The sequence below is a fragment of the Geotrypetes seraphini genome, chromosome 2, assembly GCF_902459505.1.
Source record: "Geotrypetes seraphini chromosome 2, aGeoSer1.1, whole genome shotgun sequence".
NCBI classification, from domain to species: Eukaryota; Metazoa; Chordata; class Amphibia; order Gymnophiona; family Dermophiidae; genus Geotrypetes; species Geotrypetes seraphini.
In genome coordinates this window covers 278,286,540-278,314,288 of record NC_047085.1, presented here as the reverse complement: position 1 = coordinate 278,314,288, position 27,749 = coordinate 278,286,540, and the positions used below count along the sequence as shown (strand labels likewise).

General features: G+C 45.2%; 1 protein-coding gene across 3 annotated transcripts in view; it reads left to right on the top strand.

Annotated features, from left to right (window-relative positions):
* Positions 1-27,749, top strand: part of ADCY2 (adenylate cyclase 2) — a 1,055,565-nt gene that overhangs the window by 402,029 nt on the left and 625,787 nt on the right. For all 3 annotated transcript variants that reach the window (XM_033929720.1, XM_033929718.1, XM_033929719.1), the window contains one exon: positions 20,718-20,850. In XM_033929720.1, the coding sequence (XP_033785611.1) occupies positions 20,718-20,850 (133 nt within the window). The remainder of the gene's footprint in view (positions 1-20,717; positions 20,851-27,749) is intronic.

Genomic DNA, 27,749 nt, shown 5'->3' with positions numbered 1-27,749 from the left:
GATGTCGGCAGCCTGTCTTGATCACCGCTGCTGACGAGAGCCGCGGAGCAGGGGGTGTTGCCGGGTGCAGGTAGAAGGGAGAGGGCCAGATGCAGGACTCGTGGGTGAGGGAGCAGAAGAGAGAGAAAAAGAGAGAGGGGAGGGAAACAAAAGGAAATATTTCATACTGGGCTGGGCCGGAGTGGAGGGAGGGTGGAAAGATTCTGGCTACAGGGTGCATTAACAAAGGAAAAGGGGGGAAAGCTGAAAATGGAGATAGTGACACAAAGGGTAAGCAGGACCTACTGAATAAGGATAGAGATACAGAGAGGACATGAAGAGGAGGTGAAATAGAGACAGAAGTAATGCTGAAAAACTGGGGGTGGGGAGATAAAGACATTGAAAGGGCAAATGGTGAACATGGGGTAAAGACAAGGACAGAGACAAATGAAGATTCTGAAAAAGTGGTGAGATAGGGATATAGGTGAGATGGACACAAAGAAGGGTGATGCTGGAAAATAGGTGGAATGGTAATTCTGACAGACACAGAAGGGAAATGCTGGATCAAGGAGAGATGGGGCTCAGGCTGGATGGAATGGGGAGAAATGCCTTATTGGCCCGGAACTTCCTCTCCTACGTCAGAATTGACGTCAGGGAGCAGAATGCTGGTCAGCGCGACGCTTCTGCAGGTAAAGCTTGGGACGGCGGTGGCTTGGGGGCTGTTACCCGATGGTGGTGGCAGCAAACCGATTGGTTTGGGGGAGGGCACGGAGAAAGAAAGAAAAGGGGCAGACAGGGAGACAGAAAGAAGGGGGAACAGGGAGACAAAGAAAAAGTTGGGGGAGAGAATGAGGTCTGGAGGAGAGGAAACATACAGGAGGCTGAAAGAAAGGAAGAAAGATTGGATGCACTGTCAGAAGAAGAAAGTGCAACCAGAGACTCAAGAAATCACCAAACAACAAAGGTAGGAAAAATGATTTTATTTTCAATTTAGTGATCAAAATGTGTCTGTTTTGAGAATTTATATCTGCTGTCTATATTTTGTACTATGGCTCCCTTTTACTAAACCACAATAATGTTTTTTAGCGCAGGGAGCCTATGAGCATTGAGAGCAGTGCGAGGCATTCAGCGTAACTCTCTGTGCTAAAACCTACTATCGTGGGTTAGTAAAAAGGGAGGGGGTATATTTGTCTATTTTTGTATTTTTGTATTTTGTTACTGAGGTGACATTGCATAGAGTCATCTGCCGTGACCTCTTTGAAAAAACCCGGAATATGAATAATTAACATTTTCTCTGCCTTTCAGTGTGCTTTGTGTTTTTTTAAAAATTTTATTGTTGGTAGATCATTTTGACTTAGTCATTATAAAAGTAGCACGCAAGCCCATAAAGTGTGGGCACCCCTGTGATAGAGACTAACAAGATCATGAAGGGCATTGAGAAAGTAGAGAGGAACAGATTCTTCAAACTTTTGAAAACCACAAGAACGAGAGGGCATTCGGAAAAGTTGGAAGGGGACAGATTCAAAACCAATGCTAGGAAGTTTTTCTTCACCCAACTGGTGGTGGACACCTGGAATGTGCTTCCAGAGGGCGTGATAGGACAGAGTACGGTATTAGGGTTGAAGAAGGAATTGGACAGTTTTCTGAAGGAAAAGGGGATAAAGGGGTATAGATAGAGGACTACTACACAGGTCCTGGATCTGTTGGGCCGCCGCGCAAGCGGACTGCTGGGCACGATGGACCTCTGGTCTGACTCAGCAGAGGCACTTCTTATGTTCCTTAGTGGAATGCAAGGCATAGTACAGGAGTTAGCTGTGTTGGGTCCACTGGGAAACAGTGATCATAAGGTGATCAAATTTGAGCTGATACTGGGAGTGACGTTGCAAAAGAAATCTACTGTAGAGGCATATCATTTTTGAAAGGGCGCCTATGATTAAAAGAGGAAAATGATTAAAAAGGAGCAGTTGCAAAGGTTAGGACTATAATCCAAACTTGGATGTTATTTAAAAATACCATCCTGAAAGCCCAGACCAGATGCAGTCCACATATTAGCAAAGGTGGAAAGAAGAGGAAACAAGAGCCGGCATGGTTAAAAGGTGAAGTGAAAGAAGCTATTAGAGCCAAAAAAATCCTTTAAAGAATGGAAAAAGGATCCGGATGAAGAAAATAAGAAGAGACACAAGCACTGGCAAGTTAGATACAAATCATTGTTGAGAAAGCTAAGAGAGAATATGAAGAGAAACATGCCAAAGGGGCCAAGACTTATAACAATTTTTTTAGGTACATCAGAAGCAGAAAACCTATGAGGGAATCTGTGGGACTGTTGGATGATTGAGGAGCAAAGGGATGCTCAGGGAGGGTAAGGCCATAGCAGAAAGACTAAATGAATTATTTCCTTCAGTCTTTACGGAATAAGATATCCACGGAGAATTGCACAAATTAGAGCAAGGCATTCAGATCTCAATCTTCAAGTGGCCATCTTATGCGATGGTGTCCTACTTGGGCTACTCTTCACACTTTTACGAAGAGTGGATATGGTGGCTAGAGAAGATGCTGCTTTTAGGTCCTTGGTTCTGTGGGCAGGCTCATCTTTCCCTCCCTAGACGGCTGACACTGCTTTGGTATGTCAGCTAAAGTACGGACTCCTGTGTATATGTAATAATGAAAGATTAGGTTCTTACCTTGATAATCTTGTTTCTGTTAATATTGTAGCCACCACCAGGGTATCCAAGCAGAGCACAACAGCATCCCTGGTGGCCACAGCAAAATCTGATCTAGGCGTGCTACTCAGATAGCAGTCAGCCCTACAGGGACTGAAATAAAGTAAAAATCAAAACACAAAATTCTGGTTGCAAGAAAGTTTTTATTATGGTTTTAATAGTCAGAATGTGCCAAAGCAATAAGTAAAATTCTTGCACAGCTTTCAGGATTTTCCCTTTCAAAAGCAAAAACTTCACTTTCAGCATAAACAGTTTGTTTACTGGTTTTCAAAGTTCTCCTTCCTAATCTGTTCAAGGTAAGGAATAGGTAAGTCTAGCTCTTGAGCTGTATCAGTCCCAAATTTCAAACAATCATAAGAATACCAAAATCTTGGAAGCCTCCAGCTGCCACAAGCAGTGCTATGGCCGGGAAACTTGTCCCAAGTTTGCCTTAAGCAAAAAACAATTATCAGCTTTCAAACATTCCCTCCCAGATAGTGGCAAACTTCTCCCACAAAAGACAAATCTCAGCTTCCTACAAGCTTGGGCTGAAAAATGTTCAGTTCCTTGTGCAAGCACCAACCAATGCCTCGTCCCCACACTAAGTCTAAAAAGCTAACACTTGGGGTTTTCCTGAACTGAATCCTTAATGCTGCCACTATAAATCTCACAGTTCTGGCAGTAAATGCAAAGAGAAAAATATCCTAAAAAAGAAAACCAGTAACAAAAACAGTCTTACTCAAGAGTCTCAAAAACACAGCAATTCAAAATTACAGCACTTCTTTTAGTACTGCTTGGCAGCCAGACTCACGTCCATTAGCTCAGTAGTTTCAAATGGTTCCTCTGCAGCTTGTTCCTCCTGCAGCTCCATCGGCTCTTCCTGAACTATGGCTGTAAACTCTGGTGTGGACCCAGCTTCTTCCACTTCCATCAGGTCTAAGGCACTACCCTCACTTGAGCCTGAAACCTCTTCCTTAGGAAGAGACCTGTGTCTTCTCCCTAGCCTCTCCAACAGCCTAGTCAAATCCACTGGCTTTTCATGTGGGGAGCCATGCCCTGCCCTGGCTGAGCTGGATCTCACCTGAGTCTCTCTAGGTATCCCTCGGTGGACACTAGGAAAATAACAGAGACCATGGCAGGCATGGAGCCTAACTGGTCACAATATACACAGGAGTCTACAATCCTGCCAGTGTGGACTTTTGATTCATCTGTTTTCTTCCTCAGTTGTTGCCAGTGTCCATCTTAGGACCTCTTCTAAGACTGTTTCTAAGATTAAGCAGTGACATTACTAGTTCTACCCTTCTTTCCTAATTGTGTGCAGTTAGTATATATGTTTTTGTATGTGTCTACTAACCTAACACGGTTTTGTATAATATTTTAACTCCCAACTGTTTTGCTCCTTTTAAGATATTTTTTTTTAATTTCTGTACACCGCCCAGAAATTTGAATAAGCAGTATCAAATTTTTTTTTATAAACTTGAAACATGGGGGCCCACATTCATTTTTTTCTTTGGAGGATTTTAGCTCCTACTGGTTATACTTAGCTGGTTGGTTCCTTGCTACTCATGTGGCTAATTGTTGCTCCTTGTTAAGTTTTTACGTGTTTATTTGTCATTGTTCCTTTATAAATATCAGAACAGAGCAGAATGTAGTTTATTGCCGTGGAAGCTCACCATGCCTTGCCTTCTCTTTTCTATTTCAGTGGAGTTTGATTGCTTTGGTACCAGCTGAAGAGGGAATTGTTCTCCACTGCAAAAGGGGAGGAGTTAAGAGATTTAAAGTGATACCCTTCTGCAGATTCACAACTAATGGGAAGTAACAGCTAAAGTACAGACTCCTGTGTATATTAACAGAAACATGATTATTGAGGTAAGAACCTAATTTTTTGTTACCACCTAAATGTTTGACAATTTTCAGTGCTGATTGGCTAAGTTTAGCGGTCAAATCAGGCTGCACAAATAAAAGCGCTATCTTTGGCTGCTATAAACTTAGCCAGCAGTGCTGAATATTGACTTAGCCAGTTAAGTTTACTCTGGCCAAAAATAAACCAGATATTCAATGCTAGTCACTGGAAATGGACTGGCATTGAATATCTGCCACTGCTGCTGCCACTGCTGACCACAGGAGATAGCCAGCTTGCCTCCTGCGGCCTTATTATCAGATGGATTATGTTCCGTTGTGTCTCTTCTATAGACTTAGGGCTGCTTTTACAAAGTGATGCTACATATTAGCATGCGCTGAAGGTAAAGAAGCCCATAAGAATTGAATGGGCTTCTTCACATTCAGTGCGCTGATAATCCACTTTCTAAAAGGAGTCCTTAATTTATAAAAGTAACATAGAGGCCTGTGTACCTTTATATCAGGGGTGCCCACACTTTTTTGACTCGCGAGCTACTTTTAAAATGACCAAGTCAAAATGATCTACCAACAATAAAATTTTAAAAAAACACAACGCACATTGTACGCATAGAATTGTTAATTATCATTCCTATTCCAGGGTTTTTTCAAAGAGGTCAAAGCAGATGACTCTATGCATTGTCACCTCAGTAACAACCATACAAAAATAGACAAATACCCACCCCCCTCTCTTTTTACTAAACCACAATAGCAGTTTTTAGCACAGGGAGCTGCGCTGAATGCCCAGCGCTACTCTCGACGCTCATAGGCTCCCTGCGCTAAAAACCGCTATTGCGGTTTAGTAAAAGGGGACCATATTGTAAAATATAGACAACAGATATAAATTCAAACACATTTTGATCACTAAATTTAAAATAAAATCATTTTTCCTACCTTGTCTGGTGATTTCATGAGTCTCTGGTTGCACTTTCTTCTTCTGACTGTGCATCCAATCTTTCTTTCAGCCTGTATGCTTCCTCTTCTCCACACCTCATTCCCTCCCCCAACTTTTTCTTCCTCTCTCCCTGACCTTTCTTTCTTTCTCTCTTCATGCCCCCTTTCTTTTTTTCTGTCTCCCTGCCTGCCCCCTTTCTTTCTTTCTCCCTGCCCTTCCCCAAGCCACTGCCGCTGCCATCGGGGAACAGGACCCAAACCGCCACCAATGGATAACAGGCCCCAAAGCCGACGCCGACCGCCCCATGCTCTCCCTGCTTCGGGCCGACCAGGATTCCTCTCCTCAACGTCAATTCTGCCGTCGGAGAGGAAGTTCCGCCCAGCCAGGCAGCGATTGGCTGGCCCGAACTTCTTCTCCGACGGCAGAATTGACGTCGGAGAGAGGAAGACTGATCTGCCCGATAGATCGCCAAGGCAAAGTGAGTCCTGGGTGATCGACTCACTTTGCCTTGGCGAGTTATCGGTCGATCGCGATCGACCTATTGGGCATCCCTGCTTTATATAATAAGGACCCAGCCCCCTACCCCAGCCACAGCCCCAAAAATTGTCAACAAAAAACAAACATAGTAACATAGTAAATGACGGTCCATCCAGTCTGCCCAATCATACATGCGCCATAAATGAATTTAGTTTAAATGGTCCTTTTTCTTAGATATTTATGGGCCAGAAACTCAGAGCCCTGCCCAGTAGTATGCTTAAGTTCCATTAAAGCTCACTCCAGCCCATCTTAACCATCCCAGCCATTGAAACCCGTCCCAGTCCATCCTCAACTGAATGTCCATATATGGGACACAGGCCATGCAAGCATGCCTTAGTTCCTTCAATGCATACCCATTATTTTCTGATTAAAGATCCTCTGTGTTCATCTCATGCTTGTTTGAGCTCTGTCATCGTTTTTCTTCTCCACCTTCCTTGGAAGCGCATTCCATGCATCAACCACCCTCTCCTAACATTACTCTTGACTATACCACCCCTCAACCTCAAATTAGGCCCTCGTGTTTTACCATTTTCCTTTCTTTGGAATAGATTTGGTTCTACGTTAATACTTTTGAAGTATTTGAACGTTTCAATCATATCTCCTCTATCCTTTCTTTCCTCTAGGGCAGGGGTGTCAAACTCAACCACACTAAGGGGCTGAAATCCTAAACAGGCAAAGTCACGGGCCAGACTCCACCCAATATCCACCCCAGACCCCGCCCCCATAATAGTGCTAATTATAATACAAATTTTTCCATTCATTTTTCATATATATACCGTACACACACACATACAATATAATCTTATTAACACATAATGGTAATGGTTAACCACAAAATTAAACTACACAAAAAACACTGTATGCTTCTCAACATTCATTCCTACCAGAACACAGATGACCTCTATGCAAATACAGGGCCAAAAACTAAAAGTACTAATATATAAAAATGAAACGCATGCAGTACAACCCCAGAAAAAAATAAACAAATATATTTCGTCCTGAGCAGTGCAAAAGATAGCAGATTAAAACTCTCAAAATTGACACAATTCAAACACTAAATTGAAAATAAAATCATTCCCCCTACCTTTGTCGTCTCCTTCCCTCACCACTGCAGCTATGCAGAATATTACTGGAGGCAGGATAGGTACTCATGCTTCCCCACCCCTACACACATTGTACTGCTGGGCCAGACCAGTAGGGAGGTGGAGCTGGAGGAGGAAGTCAGGAGGGGAAGTGGAGCTGGAGGTGGAAATCAAGAGGGCAAGCCTAGAGTTATAATCAGCCCCCCCCCACCTTGCTGCCTCAATTTTCTCTTATGGTTTGGCTTCTTCTTCTCTTCAGCAGTAATTTAACAGTGCCAGCCAGTAATTTACACTGCTGGTGTGGTATCAACTTGCGCATGCCAGTAGCGCATCAAAAATTAATTTAACGGTGCTGGCCCCAGCGATGCTTCCCAGCTGGGGCCGGCACAGTTAAATTCACGTCTGCTGCGCTGCCGGCACATGCAAGTTGACAATCACACCGGCGGTGTAAATTACTGGCCGTCAATGGGGTGCGTCGCTGGGGTAGATTTTGTTGTGTTACTGACGTGCACAAGCTGATGATGTTGTCGTCGGGTGAGGGCCCAAAACAGAAAGCAAGGCGACATTGAAGCTGATGATGTTGCCGTCAGGTGAGGGCCCAAAACAGAAAGCAAGGTGACATTGTGAAGTTCTGTTTACTCCCCCGTAATGCCAGCCCTGAACTACGGGCCACATAAAACAGCCAGGTGGGCTGGACTTGGCCCGCGGGCCTTGTTTTTGACACATGTGCTATAGGGTATACATATTCAGGGCTTCCAGTCTCTCCTCATACGTCTTCTGGCACAAACCTCCTACCATTTTCGTTGCCTTCCTCTGGACCGCTTCAAGTCTTTTTATGGTCTTTCGCCAGATATGGTCTCCAAAATTGAACAGAATACTCCTAGTGGGGCCTCACCATCGACCTGTACAGGGGCATCAATACCTTCTTTCACGCCTCTCTCTATACAGCCTAGCATCCTTCTGGCAACAGCCACCGCCTTGTCACACTGTTTCTTCACCTTTAGATCTTCAGATACAATCACTCCAAAGTCCTTTAACCCATCCATGCATATCAGCCTCTCGCCTCCCAGCACATACGGTTCCTTCCAATTTCTAATCCCCAAATACATTACTCTATACTTCTTTGCATTGAATTTTAGTTGCTTGATATTAGACCAGGGATCTCAAAGTCCCTCCTTGAGAGCCGCAGTCCAGTTGGGTTTTCAGGATTTCTCCAATGAATATGCATTGAAAGTAGTGCATGCACATAGATCTCATGCATATTCATTGGAGATATCCTGAAAACCTGACTGGATTGCGGCCCTCAAGGAGGGACTTTGAGACCCCTGTATTAGACCATTCTTCTAACTTTTGCAGATCCTTTTCATGTTTTCCACTCCCTCCTCGGTGTCTACTCTGTTACTAATCTTGGTATCATCCGCAAAAAGACAAACTTTTTCTTCTAACCCTTCTGCAATGTCGCTCACAAACATATTGAACAGGATCGGCCCCAGCACCGATTCCTGAGGGATTCTACTACTTACCTTTCCTTTCTCCAAGCGACTTCCATTAACCACCCTCTGGCGTCTGTACATCAACCAGTTTCTAATCCAGTGCACCACTTTGGATCTTAACTTCAGCCTGTCAAGTTTGTTCGAGAGCCTTCTATGAGGAACTGTGTCAAAGGCTTTGCTGAAATATTTTCAGAAGTACTAGGGGACATGCCATGAAGCTACTAAGTAGTAGATTTAAAACAAACCAGAGAAAGTATTTCTTCACACAACATGTAAATAAACTCTGGGATTTGTTGCCAGAGATGTGGTGAAATCAGTTAGCTTAGCAGGGTTTAAAAAAGGTTTGGATAATTTCCTGAAAGAGAAGGCCATGAGCCATTATTGAGATGGCATGGGGAAATTCACTGCTTATTCCTAGGATAAGCAGCATAAAATCTGTTTTACTACTTGAGATCTGGCTAGGTACTTGAGACCTGGATTTGCCACTGTTGGAAATAGGACACTGGGCTTGATGGACCTTCGGTCTGTCCCAGTATGGCAATGCTTATGTTCTTAAATTATGTCTAGCATATGCCCTTAATCCAATTCTCCAGTCACTCAATCAAAAAATTCAATCAGATTCGTTTGGCACAATTTACCTTTTGTAAAACCATGTTGCCTTGGATCCTGTAACCCATTTGATTCTAGGAATTTCACTATCCTTTCTTTCAGCAACACTTCCATTATTTTTCCAATAACCGAAGTGAGGCTTACCGGCCTGTAGTTTTCCGCTTTATCTCTGCGACCACTTTTGTTAATAGGGACCACATCCGCTCTTCTCCAATCCCAGGAACCACTTCCATCTTCAAAGATTTGTTGAACAAGTCTTTAAGAGGACCCGCCAGAACCTCTTTGAGCTCCCTCAATATCCTGGGATGGATCCTGTCCGGTCCCATTGCTTTGTCCACCTTCAATTTTTCAAGTTGTTCATAAACACTCCATTTCAAGTTGTTCACAACACTCCATTCTTACGTGTGACTTTGTCAGATAATCTTGGTCCTTCTCCAGGATCTTCTTCCGTGAACACAGAACAGAAGTATTTGTTTAACATATTTGCTTTTTCCTCATCACTCTCTAAATATCGATATATATCATATTTTAGTCTCACAATTCCATTTTTCTTCTTCTTCCTTTCATTAATATATCTGAAAATATTTTTGTCTCCCTTTTTTACATTCCTAGCCATTTGCTCTTCCGCTTGCGCTTTCGCCAGACGTATCTCTTTTGGCTTCTTTCAGTTTCACCCAGTACTCCTCTTCTTGGGTATTTTTATATTTTACAAACGCCAGCTCTTTTGCCTTTATTTTCTCCGCAACAAGTTTAGAGAACCATTTCGGTTTCATTTTTCTCTTGTTTTTATTTATTTTCCTCATGTGAAGGTCAGTAGCCATTTTTTATTGCTCCTTTCAGCTTAGATCACTGTTTTGTCTCTCGTACTCCTCAGACAACATCCAAAGTTGTGCTCCTGACCCAATAACCCCCCTCCCTCCAGCGCCAGAGGCATCAGCAGCAGCCACAAATCTCCCTCCCTCCCTGAAGCAGCAGGACGCTTGTCCTGACAACTTCCCCTACCTCCCTCTGTTCTTGATGCACCACAGCCGGTCCTGACAACCCCCTCCCTCCCTCCCTTCCTCCATTCCGAAGCAGTAGAGCCGGTCCTGACTACCCCCTCCCTCCCGTCCTCCCTTCCCGAAGCAGTAGAGCGTCCTAACAAACCCCCCTCCTTCCCTCACATGAAGCTGTAGCAGCAGCCGGTGAACAGAGGAAATGCTGATAGACTGCTTCCAGCCAGCCCTGGCAGGACTTTCCTCTGCTGCGTCACTTCCAACGTGGCAGAGGAATGGCCCTGCTGGGGCTGGCCAGAATTTGCCTGTTTACTGGTGCTTCCTGTGCTTGCCGGCTGCCACAAGTGCTTTGGGGGAGGGAGGGAGGGGGGATATCAAGACGCTCTTCTGCTTTGGGAATGGAGGGAGGGTGTTGATAGGACCTGTTCTACTACTTCAGGAACAGAGGGAGGGAGGGTTGTCAGGACTGGCTCTACTGCTTCAGGAACGGAAGGAGGGAGGGAGTGGGAGAAGAGAAAGTTGGAGAGAAAGGGGGGAGAAGAGAAAGTGAGAGAGCAAGAAGGGAAGAACAGATTCTGGACCTGCAAGTGATGGTAGAGGGATGATAGAATGAGGTGGGAAGGGAGACCAAACGTATTTTTACATTAACTCTCACGCAATCAGAAACTACAGCGCATTACTCACAAACCGAGGATTGACTGTATTGGGTTTCCTGAAGTTTCCAGAGACTTGAGCTCCATAGGTGAAAGTAATGAAGGGGTCAGCAATGAGGAAAAGGATAGAATGCATTACAGAAGGAAATACAGTGGAGAAAAAATTCGATTGACCAAAAGGAAAAAAGAAGAAAAAGTACCAGTGAAGGCATGACGTTATTTGAGACATGTATAGAGACACAAGGAGGAGTATTGAAACCCAGTTGCACAAACTTTGAGCTTAGGGGCAGCAGCTCCACCAGTGAGGCATACCACCCTTCTGGGGTATTTGTTGTTTTAGGTTTGTTTGGGTTTTTTTTTGGGGGGGAGGGGTTTGGGTGGGGGGGTTAGAGAGTAGTAATAAAAAAAATTTTGTGAATAATGCTGGCTATACTTAAGTGAGCCATAAAATAGAAGAATATATATATAACAGATAGATAGAGAAAAGGTTTGAACTGGATATAATGCAATAGCCATTCCTGATAGAAAATAGAAGAGGAATGGAGAAAACTGTGAAGATAGCAGTATGACATATGACATAACAAGTGCAAGTAACTACATTAAACAAATGAAGTTCCTTCATTGGAAATAAAAGGATGAACCCTGGAAGGGATTATAACTTAAGCCCCTGTGTACCAGTGGCCAAAAACCCCCAGCTCTGGTGAGCTACAGCAAGGTATGAATAACGTGACCATTTATTTTTTTCATAAAAACGGGACATCTACTGATTTTCAATCCCGCCCCAATCCTGCCCTAGCCCTGCTCCACCTCCAATTTCTTCCATTCATTTTTCATGTACACACAATATCTTATCCATTCATAATGGTAACCATAACATTTTTAAAAACCCACAAAGCACACTGTATGCAGAGAAAATGTTAATTATTTATATTCTTTTTTTTTTTTCAAAGAGGTCAAGACAGATGACTTTAAATTATGCAATATCACTTCAGTAACAACTATAGAAAAATAGACAAATACAGCAAACCCTCAATATTCACAGGGGTTTGGGGCAGAGCTGGCCCGCGAATAGGGAAAAATCGCGTATAATCTTTTGTGCCGGCTCTGACCCACCCCCACCTTCCTCCTGCGTCCCCGACCTTACCTGGTGGTCTAGCAGTGATGCGAGGCAGGAGTGATTTTCCTACACTCCTGCCCTGTGTAAAGCCATAATCAAAATGGCTCCCGTGAGTTCCCGTTGTCATCGCTAGACCACCAGGTAAGATCTGGAGGATGTCCGGGGCAGCGTTTCGCCATTAAAAAACAAGGGGACAAAAAAATCACAAATAACCAAATTTGCGAGTGGGGAAACCGCGAATCAGGAGGGGGAGCTGTATAGTGCAAAATATAGACAGCAGATATAAATTCTCAAAACTGACACATTTTGATCACTAAATTGAAAATAAAATCATTTTTCCTAGTTTTGTTGTTTGGTGATTTCATGAGTCTCTGGTTACACTTCCTTCTGACTGCATCCTTTCTTTCTTTCTCTCTCTTTCTCTTTCTTTCTATCTCTCCCTGCCCTCCCAAGCCACCACCGCTGACAATTTCTCCCTGCTTTGCTGACACCGACGCAGCAACTGTACAATGGCTGGCCCAAAAGCCTTCCCCCGAACTCAATTCTGACGTTGGAGAGGAAGTTCTAGGCCAGCCAATCACTGTCAGAATTGACGTCGGGATGAAGGCTTCTGGGCCAGCCATTCTGCAGTTGCTGCACTCGCCTGGCCTGGCCCTGTTGCTGTGTCAGAGGCAGGGAAGCAGGGAGAAAGCCCAGGTTCTGCGATCGTCTGTCACGTTGTCCCCACGCACAGCTTCTGGATGCTTTCTCTGAAAATGGGACATTTCAGCATCCCAAAGCTGTGCGTGGGGACAACAGGACAGGGGATCTAAAAACGTATGGTCACATCAGGTATGAAGGAATAATCAAGAGGATTATACTGGGCAACAAATTTTTCCAAAAGTTTTGCTTCCTTAAAACAAACTGGTGACTATGATAGACCCCTTCAAAATAAACAAAAATATAATTCCCTATTGACTTTATCACGTAAGAATTTTGAGAAGCATGATTGTATCTTTAATTTACTATAGCATTTTTTTTAATACACAAAAGCCTCCTTTTACGAAACTGTGATAGCAGTTTCTAGCAAAGGAAGATGCACTGAATGGCCCGCATTACTCCCGATACTCATTGAGTTCCTATGAGCGTTGGAAGCAGCACAGGCCATTCAGCGCAGCTCCCCGTGCTAGAAACTACTATCACAGTTTTGTAAAAGAGGGGGTAAATTTCTGATACGCTGTGATAGTTTGCCATGGCTAAAGTGTTTTAAGAACATAAGAAGATAAGAAGTTGCCTCCGCTGAGTCAGACCAGAGGTCCACTCCCGCGGCGGCCCATCAGCTCCATGACTTGTCTAAAACCTTTCAATCCCCTTTATCCTTCTATCTATACCCTTTCATAATCCTATCTCTACCTCTATCTATATCCCTCAATCCCCGTATCCTTCAGGAATTTATCCAATCTTTCTTTGAAACCCTGTAATGTACTTTGTCCTATCACAACCTCCGGAAGCACATTCCAGGTGCCCACCACCCTCTGAGTGAAAAAGAATTTCCTAGCATTGGTTCTAAACTTGTCCCCTTTCAATTTCTCCGAGTGTCTCCTTGTTCTTGTGGTTCCCAATAGGCTGAAGAATCTGTCCCTCTCCACCTTCTCTATGCCCTTCATGATCTTGTAAGTCTCTATCATGTCTTCTCCAGGGAAAAGAGCCCCAGCCTTTCTAACCTGTCTGCGTATGAAAGGTTTTCCATACCTTTTATCATTTTTTGTCGCTCTTCTCTGAACCCTCTCAAGTATCGCCATGTCCTTCTTAAGGTACAGTGATCAATATTGGACACAGTACTCCAGATGCGGGCACACCATCGCACAATACAGCAGCATGATGACTTCCTTCAATCTGGTTGTAATACCCTTCTTAATAATACCCAACATTCTGTTTGCTTTCTTTGAGGCCGCTGCGCATTGTGCCGTTTACTTCATTGTTGTATCCACCAGCACACCCAAGTCTTTTTCAAGGTTACTTTCCCCTAGTACTAATCCCCCCATTTTGTAGCTGAACATCAGGTTCTTTTTCCCTATATGCATGACCTTGCATTTCTCTACATTGAAGTTCATCTGTCATTTATTTGCACATTCCTCCAGTTTGTTCAGGTCCCTTTGTAGGTCTTCACATTCCTACACACTTCTAACCCTGCTACAGAGTTTAGTGTCATCCGCAAATTTTATAACTTCACACTTTGTCCCTGTTTCTAGGTCATTAATAAATTTATTGAACAGCAGCGGTCCTAGTACCAACCCCTGCAGAACACCGCTCGTGACCCTCCTCCAGTCTGAGTAGTGGCCCTTCACTCCAACCCTTTGCTTTCTGCCTGCCAACCAGTATTTAATCCATCTCTATACGTCCCCTTCCACCCCGTGGTTCCACAACTTCCTAAGCAGCCGCTCATGGGGTACCTTGTCAAAGGCTTTTTGGAAGTCGAGATAAATGATGTCTATGGGTTCACCTTTGTCCATCTGGCTGTTTATCCCTTCAAAGAAGTCAGTAAGTTCATTTGGCACGATCTTCCCTTGCAGAAGCCATGTTGGCTCGCTTTCATTAATCCATTTTTTTCTATGTGTTCACAGATGCTGTCTTTTATCAGCGCTTCTACCATTTTGCCCGGAACTGAAGTCAAACTTACCGGCCTGTAGTTCCCCAGGTCACCTCTTGATCCCTTTTTAAAGATAGGTGTAACATTTGCTATTTTCTAGTCCTCCGGGATCTCCCCAGTTTTCAAGGATAGGTTGCAAACTCGTTGGAGTATTTCCGGTATTTCGTTTCTTAGCTCTTTTAATATCCTTGGGTGGATTCCGTCCGGGCCTGGTGATTTGTCGCTTTTCAATCTAGCTAATTTTCCAGTATCCAGTGCATCTCGTTGCAATGTCCAACAATAGTCAGCCAGCATTGATGGATTCCAGTTACCCTGAGTTCTTTTTTCTATAGTACAAATGTCCTGGTGAAAACTTTCTACAACTTCCAAGCATAATGTAAAAAAAAATTACCAAAAACCACAAAATTATATTGGCAAACCATTAAATTGTACTTTGCAAGATCTGCTAATTTCTCACTATTAAACTTAACTAAATCATGGAGACTAGGAAGAAAAAGTCTTCAAGGGCTCATATTCTTGTCCTACTCTCTACTACTGGGTTACTAGACAACTGGACGCTGGAGAGTCACTGGACGTGGTATATTTGGACTTCAGTAAAGCATTTGATACCGTCCCTCATCGAAGATTACTGAACAAGCTGAAATCGATAGGATTAGGAGACACTCTAACTACATGGGTTGGGGATTGGCTGAGCGGTAGACTTCAGAAGGTGGTGGTGAACAGTGCCCTATCCGAAGCATCGGACGTGATCAGTGGAGTGCCGCAGGGCTCGGTCCTGGGCCCAATTCTATTCAACTTATTCATAAGAGATATGACGCAGGGACTTAGAGGAAGGGTATCACTGTTCGCCGACGATGCCAAACTTTGCAACATAGTAGGCAAAAGCTTATTACCTGATAATTTGACACACGACCTACTGTTTCTGGAACAATGGTCGACTACTTGGCAGCTAGGCTTCAATGCTAAAAAATGCAAGATAATGCACCTGGGTAAGAGAAACCCGCGTAGAACTTATGTACTAAATGGTGAGTCCTTGGTTAGGACCACGGCGGAACGCGATCTAGGAGTGATCATTAGCGAGGACATGAAGGTTGCCAATCAAGTGGAGAAGGCCACCTCCAGGGCAAGACAAATGATGGGATGTATCTGCAGAGGTTTCGTCAGCAGGAGACCTGAAGTTATGATGCCGTTGTACAGAGCCATGGTGAGACCTCACTTGGAGTACTGTGTTCAGTTTTGGAGACCACACTACCGAAAGGACGTGCTGAGGATCGAATCGGTTCAGCGAACGGCCACCAGGATGGTCTTGGGGCTCAAGGATCTCACGTATGAAGAAAGACAAAAGAAATTGCGGCTGTACTCACTTGAGGAAAGAAGAGAACGGGGAGATATGATTGAAACATATAAGTACATCACGGGATGCATCGAGTCAGAAGATGATATCTTCTGGCTCATGGGACCCTCGACCACCAGAGGGCATCCGCTGAAAGTCAGGGGAGGGAAGTTTCATGGCGACTTCAGGAAGTACTTCTTCACCGAGAGAGTGGTGGATCATTGGAACAGACTCCCACTCCAGGTGATAAAGGCCAGCAGCGTGACGGATTTTAAGAGAAAATGGGATACTCACGTGGGATCTTTAAGGGAGTAAACTCAGGGAGGAGGGATACTTGGAATGGGCAGACTTGGTGGGCTATAGCCCTTTTCTGCTGCTTTTTTCTATGTTTCTATGTTTCTACTTAAGCAATGATTAGTCATTTAAAAAAACCTCCCTTGGTCTATTCCATGACTGGATAAGTCAATTTAAACTCTGTTCAGCCTTAATCAATATCCAGTAAATATTATTTTTTTTGTTTGAACCACTTAACTTTTTGGCAAATTTCTGTGAGACTACTTTATGTAGTGAATCTTCAGCTCAACGGAGTTTTCCCATTTCACTTTGTAAAACTTCTTCAGGAACAGAAGGTTCAGTATTTCTAAGCAATTCACCAGCTCGAAAACCAGAATCCTGCAATATAAAATTCAACGGTATGTTTGTCACTTACTGCATCAAGATTTGCGGGGAATAAGTCCCAGTGTGAATGTAGAAAGTGCATCTTCAGTGATATGTTGCACTTCATGGTTTTGTATGCTCTAAGAAGTTTATCAACCAATTGAATATAGTTTGGTATTCTGTAACTGCCAAGAAAATTCTCAACATCCTTGAATGATTTCCAGGCGATTTTCTCTGGCCCAACAGTTCTTCAAATCTCTCATCATTTATGATGTGTCTGATCTGCGGACCGACAAAAATTCCTGCCTTAATCTTGGCATTATTCTTGGAAACATCTGTCTTTGATTTTTTTTTTTTTAACCTTTACCTTCCTTGTTCATTGCTTTAATAAAATTTTTCATCAGTCCAAGTTTTATGTGAAGAGGAGGCAAAAAATCTTTGCCAGCTCAACAAATGGTTCATGTACCACATTTTTATGTCCTGAAACCAAATTCTTTTGGAATGGCCAGTTCTTTTCAATATAATGCAACTCCTCAGCATGGCTATTCCATTCACAAATAAAACAACAGTACTTGGTATGGAAAGGCTGGAGTGAGCTTTGATGGAGACTCCAGTAGATGGAACCTAAGCACAGTACTGGACAGGGCTCTGGGTTTCTGGCCCAGAAATATCTAAGAAAAAGGACCATTTGAACTAAATTAATTTATGGAGCATGTTGGGCAGACTGGATGGACCACTAGGATCTTTATCTGCCGTCATTTACTATGTTACAATTATCCAGTATCCACCAGTCCCCATGGGTGCCGGATAACTGAGATTCTACTCTATTACATATTACTTTATATACTCGGGACCAAAAACGGAGGTCTCAGTTTACATTTGAGCTTCCTTTTGATGATGGTGCTTTTATCCTCCCCTCTCCACACGATGACCAACGCTGCTATTTTCCACCCCTTCCGATGTCTGGAACTGCTAACTCTCCCACTCTCCGATGAACAGCACTTTTATCCCTCCGATGACTGGCATTGCTATCTCCCCCTCAACCTCCCCCTCTGATGACTGGCACTCCTATTCTCCACTACCTGCTCCCCCCTGCCCCAGACCGACATCGCACTTACAGTCCTGATGCTCTGGAAGTCCACACCAACACTCTGTGCTGGGCTGAAGGGCCTTGAGCATCAGTGCATGTTCAAGGCCTGCTGACTCCCGCCCTCTTTAGGATTCTCAAAGGGAGCCAAGCAAACCTTGAGCATGTTCAGACACTCAAGGCCTTTCAGTCCAGCACAGAGCGTCGGCTTCCAGAGCATCGGGACTGTAAGTGCAATATAGGATCTGGGACGGGGGGAGCAGGTAGTGGAGAATAGGATTGCCTAAGCCACTGTTCTTCGATTCTCCAGCGCTGCCGGTGGTCTCCTCTGTACTTTTCTTTTGACGTGGTCCACCCACTTCTGAAGTAACTTCCTGTTTCTGCTTGGGCAGACCGCAGCAAAGGAATCGCTGCCGCTCTAGTGACCTCTTTGTAGTTTTCTTGATGAGAGGGGCTTCGGAATCAGGTGGTGAGAACATTTAGTGGAACCAGGGGGGAGGGGAGGGAGGAAGAAGGGAGAGATGCTGAATGGGAGGGGCAGAGAGAAGAGGATCAGTTGCACATGGATGGAGGGAAGAGGAAGGAAATGGTGGTACATGGATGAAGGGAATAGGAAGAGAATGGGGCACATGGATGGAAGGAAGGGGAAGAGATGGGGCACATGGATGGAGGGAAGAGAAGGTGCACATGGATGGATGGAAGGAAGCAGAAGAGGAGGGAAGAGAAGGAGCACTTGGATGGAGGGAAGGGGAAGAATTGGAAAGATAGATTTGAGATAGAAGCAGAAAAATGGAAGAAAACGGAATATGAAAATCAGTGCAAAGATGGATGTAATGCAAGAGGTGAAGGAGAGGAAAGAAATAGCAAATGCCTAAGGAGGCCTTGAAAACAGAGTTGAGCACAGATGTAAAAAGATGATCAGAAAAGTAAAATTGCCAGATAACAAAAGTAGGAAAAATGTTTTTAATTTTCAATTTAGTGATTGAAATATATCAATTTTGAAAATATACATCTGTTGTTTTTATATTTTAGACTGTTCAGGAAGAAATGCATTTCTTTCTATTTCTCTTGTGGTGTACTGTGTGCAGAGTCTGACGTATTAGGGTTTTGTTTGTGTACAATAGTACTTTTAGTTTGTGGGTTTGTATTTGAAAAGGTTTCTTTCTGCTTTCTGCATATGTGACTGAGGCCAGGTGTTCTGGTGCAGATAGAAGTCCAGAAACTTTGGTTGGTGTTATGGCCCCAAGTAGGAAAATATTTATCGGCTCTCCTTCAGCTTTTTTGGACTCAAAACAGCTCCATCTGAAAAATTTGTGATTACTTATGGCATGATCCCTGACAAACGACGCACACATAACCCAAATTTTTAACCTCTGTTTATATTCGTGTTTATATTTGGATCAGTATACAGTGGTGCCTCGCATAACGGACGCCTCGCACAGCGAACGCTGCGCATAACGAACTTTTTGTCTTGCTCCCTATAACGAACTTCGTTTCACACAACGAAGTCGCCCGAGGGGCCCCGGGGGGGGGCGGAACTACTCTCGCCGCTTCCTAATGTGAGCCGGGAACAGCAGCACCCTCACCTTACCTCGGATGCCGAGTTTTCCGGCTTTCTTTTTCGGCCAGCCACACGCTTTCAGGGAGCAGCACATGCGCGCATGCTCTGTTGTTCAATCTTCTCCTCTGACGCAACCGGAAACCGGAAGTTGCAGGAGAGGAGAACATTGATCAACTCCAGCAGCTGCGCATGCACAGCTTTTTGAGATCGTGCCGGGAGCCAGACCCGCTGATGCACAGCAGCAGTGAATATTGTGCAGACAAACTAACCTGCTGGTACAGCCGAAGAGGGAGGAAGGAAAACTGTTGAATTTCTTGGGGGAAAGATGAGGAGTTCTGGCCAGCAGGGGAGGGAAAGCTGGACAGTACGGGGGAGGAGCAGTAGGGAATGCAAGAGATCACTGCCCTCTCCAGCCAAAATTTTCCTTTTCAGAGGGACCCCGACATGGCAGCCATTCTCACAAACTGCCTGCGGCTGCCCCGAAGTTTTCCCTCTGCTGCAACTTCCCGTTTCTGATAGGGCAGATCGCCGCAAAGGGAAAGCTTCGGGGCAGCTACCGGCAGTTTATGAGAACAGCTGCCATGTCGGGGTCCCTCTGAAAAGGAAAATTTAGGTGTTTAATAAAGAAGTTTGGATCGCAGGGCCCCTTAGATCTATGCTCCCCCCTCTTACGCCAGCCCTGGGACCCTTCTGACAGTTTCGGGCCCTAGGCAAGTGCAGAGCTGCACTCAAGTGGCTAAAGAGCCACATGCGGCTCGCGAGCCGCGGTTTGCCGACCACTGACCTAGGACAACTGGAGGGTCAGGTGATTTGCCTAGAGTCACATGGAGCTGCAGTGGGAACTGACCCAGTTCCCGAAGTTCTTAGCCTCCTGCAGATCGTGCGGCTGGGTGAGGGAGAAGGCTGGCAGGCTCTGCATGTGAGGTGAGGTGGAGGGAGGGAAATGTAGGGCTGCAGAACGAATTATTTTGTTTTACAGGTATTCTTATGGGACAACAGGGCTGCAGAACGAATTATTTTGTTTTACATGTATTCTTATGGGAAAACGCGTTTCACACAACGAACGTTTCACATAACAAACTTGCTCCTGGAACGGATTAAGTTCGTTGTGTGAGGCACCACTGTATATTCGAGTATATATGATGATTGCGATTAATCGCCACTACACAATGTGATTAATTGTAATTAAAATTTTAATCTTCCAGCAGCCAGGTTTACAACATCTAAATTTTGCATAAAAACTTAAAAAAAATTTTTTTAACCTGGGCTCATCATCAAACATGGAATATAACCATACTGCCTCCTGTGGTCTGAATATCGGCCTCATTGTCTATATCAATTTTCTTTCTGGACTCATGTTTTGTATGATCATTTTCACTGACTGATTTTATCAGAATTTTGCCTTCAAAACAAGGGCAGTATCATCCACTCAGAATTAGACTTTTTAAAGCTTTATGATATTTTCTGACTAGCATTTCTATTATCTTAATTACAGACGAGTTCATATTACTTCAGTGACCTTGGAGCATCTGAATGGGGCTTATAAATTAGAAGAAGGAAATGGACCTGAAAGGGATCCATATCTTAAGGAGCATAATGTTGTAACCTACCTTGTAATTAATCCAAAGGTCAGTGCTTTTTCTTTGATGTTGGTTCTTTGATTTGTTTTGTAGGTGCTCATACAGTAATTAATTCCCTCTTCAACCCTTATTACTGTGTCTAAGTTTTATTATCAGAGAGCTGATTAAATACACAAAATTACTTCTGTGTTGTACTTTGATTTTAAGGTTTTGTTGAGACAAAATCATTAAAATGCCATTTGTAATATCTCTTCAGAATTTCCATTAGGTTTGATGTTCCTGACCAACAATAATTTCAAAAGTTAGAAAAGGCTCAATATTGAAAGAAGTCCTTTTACTAAGATGTGCTAAATTCTAAGAAGCCCATTTTATACCTATGGGCATCTTAGCATTTAGCATGCTCTAAATTTGTTAGTGCACCTTAATAAAACGACTGCAAAAATACTAACTGGCAAATTCTATATAGTCTGCCAAAAGTTAGGTGCCTACATTGGTGTACCTAACTTAATTGGTGCCGGTAATTGACAATTAACTGCTCATAATTGCCACTAATTAGGCTTATCTGAAAATTAGGTGCCTAACTCAAAAAACACAATTCTATAAAAAATAGGTACCTAGTCCAAAGCACCTGCCTAAAAGTGGGCATGTTAGGGGAAGATCATGGGCGTGTTTTCAAGTTAGGTGCCTCTTTTTGAATTAGCCACAGGTATTTAGGTAAAGAAAACCCTAGCAAAAGTGCTTCCTGGGTCATGGAATGATTTTCCAAAGGCTACCTAGCAGGGATGGTGTGCATCTATCAAATAAAGGAAGAAGTGTCTTCAGCAGCAGAGTGACTAACCTACTGAAGAGAGCATTAAACTAGAATCATTGGAGCAGAGTGATCAAAGCCCCCAGGCAAGTATAAACCCTCAGGTAAGTGAATCACTAAATACCTCTGCACAAATGGGAAAAAGGGGCAATGTCTGGAAATCAGTATATACCAGAGCTTCAAATTTGGGAAATAAGGTTCTGAATCTAGAGGCTGTGATGGTAGAGGCTGAGTTGGATTTTGTGGTGATCACGGAGACGTGGTTCATGGAGAACAATGACTTGGATATAATAATGACAGAGTAAGGAAAGGGAGTGGCATGATCATATTAAACAAGAAGATATTTTTAATATAAATTCCACACCCCCAAATAGCAAATTACACCCAAAGTGGAGTATAAAATTAGGAATATATAGTCAATTCTTAAAGGAAGACAAATTCTTCTGAAATAGTTGTCCTATGGTTTTATTACTGAACCATCATGTCTATTCTAGGAGAAAGGACCTCAGACAGGTTTGTTTGTTTTTTTTTTCTTCAAATTATGTTTATTGAAAATGGCAAATGGTTCAGACAAGCAAATACAATCAGCAAAAAAACTTACTCAGTACCAAAGAGAACCCAAAGAATGAGGAGAGCAGCAGCAAACAAGCATGAACAAGCCTCCCCCAAATAAAGGATGCCAACAAGAGATGTGTCAGCGCTCAACAAGAGGACAAAACGTGAATCAAGCAATCCCCACCCCCAGGACTCACAAAAGTACAAAGCCAGACTAGACCCCCAGCCATAATTTATAATGTAGAATCCCCCACAAACACCAGCACCCAGAAATAGTCACCCAACCACCACGCGTACAAATCAACCAGACACACCTGCCCCACCATACCCAACCCAACCCCCCCCAGGGAGTGCAAGCAGGAAGTAAATAAGGAAAAGGATGACAACAGAAATGGAAAACCCCAGATGGATAGATGGTCAAAAGATAGCCCGCAGAAAGGAGAAATTAGAGTGTAAGAAGCTCCAGCAAACTTTCCCACAGAGCGACATAGTGCCTCAGGTCCAGCCTACTAGATTTAGTGTAAGAGCGGATTTCAAATTGTGCCATCTCTCTCAGCTTGGCACACCATTGGGCTGACGGGGGCATGTCCTCGGAAACCCAGTAGGTTAAAATTAATTTTTTCCCCACCAAAATGGCATTGTAAAGGAATCTGCGTTGCGGGAGGGAGAAACCCTGATCCCCTAGGGACCCCTGCAAGCCCAGAAGGATACCATAATCCCACTCAACAGAGCTGTGGAGAACTGTGTCAAGAAGGCCCAGAAGCCCCGTCCAAATAGTAAGCTCTGTACATTCAAGAAAAGAGTGAGGGTATGTACCAGGCTTACATTTACACTTACTACATAAGTCGCTAGTCCATAGCCCTATCTGAGCCCCCCGCTGCCTAGTAATGTAGACTCTATGCAAAAGTTTATACTGCAATTCCTGATAATCTGCCGATTTAGAGAAGAGATACAGAGACCGGAAGCAATCCATAAATTGGGGTTCAGAAATACTCTGACCCAGATCCCTCTCCCAGCTCTCCCGTAGAACACTCATTCCAGAAACCTGAGAAGAGAGTCGTAGAACACCATACCAGTGGGACAGCCGATTGAGCGCCGACGGAGTAGTTTCAAAAATCCGATCCAGAGGCCCCGCATCCCAGCCCCGCTCATGAGTCTGCCGAGTAACTGCCCAATAATGGCGGAGTTGAAGGAAAGAGAACAGAAACCGATGAGGGAAAGCCCATTTCGTCTGGAGCTGCTGGAATGAGGGAAAAGTGCCCCCCGAGACGGCCAATAAATGGGACATGGTGCGACAGCCACAGCGTGCCCAGTCTCGGAACGGCATCCTCCCCCAACCAGGGAGAAAGTCCAAATTACCCTCAAAGGTCATAAAGGGGGAAACCGCAACCGGTAGACCCTGCCGGCGCCGCAACCACTGCCATGCCCTCCGAAAAGGAACCAAAAATGCTGAACGGCCCCCCAAGCGAACCACATGATCAGACTGAAAATGAAGCAAATTAAAGAACCTAAAAGGCTGACTCCAGTGCTCAGCCCAGTCCTGTGGGAAATAGCGTGCCAAGCCGGTATGATCCTCATGAATCCACCGCAGAAGGGCCGCTACATTGTACAGACATAAATCAGGAACATTCAACCCTCCCATTCCCCTAGCCAACATCAGCTTTGCCAGAGCTATGCAGGGAGCCTTAGACCGCCAGATAAACCGAGAAATCAGAGAGTGAAAGCGGAGGACATCGGGGCGGCGAAGCCAGACCGGCACAGTTTGGAGCGGATAGAGCAATTTGGGCAGCGTGACCATTTTCACCAAGGCCACTTGACACAGCAAACCCAGAGGAAGGTCCTGCCACTGCTGACATAACTTTCCGATGACATCAAGGTGACGACGGACATTCATGGAGTAGAATGTGGCCGGGTTGGTGCTCAAGTAAATACCCAGATAACTGACCGGGTGAAGCGATGGCGGAATGGGAAGTAAGGCATGCCACGGTTCCACAGGGCCGCCAACCAAGAGCAAAAGTTTGGATTTACTACAATTAACTAGCAAGCCCGATAAGGCCCCAAAGTCCCGAACAATAGCCAAGGCAGCCTCTAAATGAATGGGGGCCTGATCCAAATAAAGTAAAATATCATCCGCAAACAGACTAATTTTGCATTCCTGACCCCCCACTTGAACACCCCGAACCATAGGGGCCTGACGTATCTTGATGGCTAGGGGCTTAATAGCCAACAAAAACAGCAAAGGAGATAACGGACAACTCTGCCGAGTTCCCCGCTGCAGTGCAAACGCCTCCGTCAAACTACCATTGATAAATATATGAGCCCGAGGATTGGTATACAATGCTCTGATCCAGTCCAAAAAACTCCCCGTAAAACCAAAGCCCTCTAAGACCCAAAACAGGTACTCCCAGGAAACATTGTCAAACGCTTTCTCCATATCTAAGCCCGCCACTTCCGAGTGTCCCCCCTTGCCCCTATGCTCGTGAATGGCCCCCAACACCTTCAACACATTCATAGATGCATAATGACCCGGCACAAAGCCCACCTGGTCCAGGTGAATCAGGGTCGGTAAAAAACAATTAAGACGCCGCGCCAACGTCATAGCCAGCACCTTAATATCCTGATCTAAAAGAGAGATCGGGCGAAAAGAGCCCACCAAATCAGGGTCCTTCCCAGGTTTGGGCAACAACACTATATGGGCCAAGTTATCAGAAAAAGTATCAGCCCTTCCTGCCACCGCATTACACATCCGACTAAGTGGAAGGGCCACTAAGTCCCTCAACATCCGGTAGTATTCCGGTCCCAAACTGTTCGGCCCCGGTGCTTTGGCCAAAGTAAGAGAGCCTATCGTGGTGGAAATCTCCTCCGCTGTAATAGGCTCATAGAGAGACGCGGCCTGACTCGCAGTCAACTGAGGCAGCTTTAGATCAGCAAAGAACTGAGACATAGCAGCGACATCCAGAGGTCGGCGACCATAGAGGGCCTGATAGTATTGAACAAACTGAGAGGCTATATGGCGTTCCCCCTCATGACGGACACCCTGGGAATCCTTGATATAAGTGATAACCTGTCGTTTTTGTGCAGACGGATCAAATTAGACAGTAGCTTCCCCACCTATAAAGCTGATATCTCTGATAGTACAGGGAGCTCTTCGTACGCCTATTGAGGAGCTCCTCAAGCTGACCCCGCACCACCCGCAGCTCCTCCCGATCCGTATCCGACAGGGTAGAAATATGGGATTGCCGAAGGTCATGAAGCCGGCTGGACAACCGCAAGAGTTCCCCCTCCGTTTGCTTACATTTACTCGCAATATAAGCGATGATGTGCCCGCGTAGCACAGCCTTAGAAGCATACCAGAAGGTAACGGAGCCCACATCCAGCGTGTCATTCGTAAGTTGGTAATCTAACCAACGCGCCCTCAAAAAAATTTGAAACTCCGGATCCTGATATAAAGAAGAAGGTAACCGCCAAGAGGAAGTCCGACCCATAGGCGCCACGCTCAATCGGAGTCCCACCGGTGCATGATCAGATAATGTGCTCTCATAGATTTCAGAATGAGTGGCCATGGAGAAAAGGCGTTTATCAAGGAGGATATAATCCAGCCTGGCATACACTCTGTGGGCATGAAAGTAAAAGGTAAAATCAGTGTCATAGGGATGCAAAGTACACCAAACGAACACCAGGTCTAAGTGCTGGGTAAGAAAGCCCACCCCTCGCATATCATGGTCCCTAGTCCGTGCCCGAGGCAGTTTACAATCCACACCAGGATTTGCAGTAATATTGAGGTCCCCACTCAAAACCAAATTATAGTCAGAAGAGAAGAACTTATGACAGTAGACATTGGGAGCGTACAAATTGCACAGCAGTAACCTAAGACCCCAGAGCTCTCCCAGCACCATAACAAAACGACCCTCCGAATCTTGAATTTGTTTATGAAGATGGAAAGGAAGATTCTTGTGAAGGAGAATAGCCACCCCCCTCTGACGGCCCATAAAGGCCGAGGAGAACACCTCCCCCACCCAGCCCCTTCGAAGTTTGGCATGTTCCAGCCGAGAGAGATGTGTTTCCTGTAGGAAAGCAATATCTGCGCCCAACTTGCGAAGGCAGGACAGCACTCGGGAGTGCTTAATGGGAGATTTCATACCATCCACATTAAACGTAAGCACCCTGAGGTCAGCCAGGGTCAACTCTAGGAGGAATAGAACCGGACAGAAAAGAGACAGGAAAAGCCACTACTGGGTCTCCCAGCTGGATCCAGCGGCATGGCAAAAGGTACCGTACAAGCTTGCACCCCCCAGAGACCACCCCCTCTGCAGTCCAAACCACAACCCTAACACAAGCACACCAACACACAAACCCCCATTCACATCCCCCCAACAACCCCCCCAACAACCCCCACCCCCTACCCACCAACCCCCTTACCCCCCATTTCGTGTCTCCAGCACACAGACCTGAACAAACCCACTGCTTACCCAGAGGAGAACCCCACCCCACCCCCTCCCGCAGACAGTCATCCCCAAAAGATCACCATAACAATCAGAAAGAAACAGTCAGTGCAAGGTAGGTCAGAATCAAAACTAAACAGGCTCGAGAGCAGTGTCAGAGCCCCGACAACAAAGGACTGGAGTCCTTGGACAGTCCAAGAGAAGAAGAATAGAAGCAGCCAATGCCTGACCCCAGGTCCAGATGGGGGTCCAAACCGATACACCGTCAGGAACAAGCAGAACAAGAATGGCTACAGCTCCCGTGCCACCCCGAAGCCAAAAGTCAGATCTTCAAGCACCCACAGCAGGTCAGCAGCTGGAACAAACTAGGGCCCTGACACACAGGGCACAGAGGAGGCCCTGCAATCAAAGGTCAAAGAAGACATCAAGCTGCCAAATTGCCCACATACGTGCGAGCTTACTCCACCGTGGCCAGGGTCTCAGACACACCATTCCTCCAGACCCTCAGCTTAGCAGGGAAAACCAGGGCAAACTGGATCCCTTTATTGTGAAGCTCGGTGCAGAAAGGCGACATCAGCTTGTGTTGGGCAGCGACGCGCACTGAGTAGTCGTTGAAGACAAGCACCTTCGCCCCCTCATACTCCAGGGCACCAGCCTTGCGATAAGCCCGTAAAAGTGCTTCCTTGCCTCTCCATTTGTAATAACGTGCAATAGCCGTGCGCGCCTGTCTGCCATCCCCCGATTTAGGGCCAATACGATGGGCTCTCTCACAATCAAACTGCAGGCCCGAGCCAGACAAGCCCAGTGTCTCCGTCAGCCAGTGGCTGAAAATCCGGTACAAGTCAGCATCTCCAACAGACTCTGGCAGACCAACCAACCGCAAGTTGTTACGACGGCTGCGGTTCTCCAGCTCCTCAAGGTGAGCCTGCATTTCGGTGTTAGTCTTGCGGAGCGCTGACATCTGGGCCTCCAAGGCAGCGCACGTGTCTTCCTGGCCAGACACGCGCTGCTCCACTTCAGTGAGGCGCCGCTGCTGTGAATCAAATTTTTCATGTACCTCGTCAACCGCCGATTGCAGTTTATTAAGGCGGTACGCCAGGGCAGCTGACACGGAGCGGGTGATTTCCTGAATCCAGTCGCCC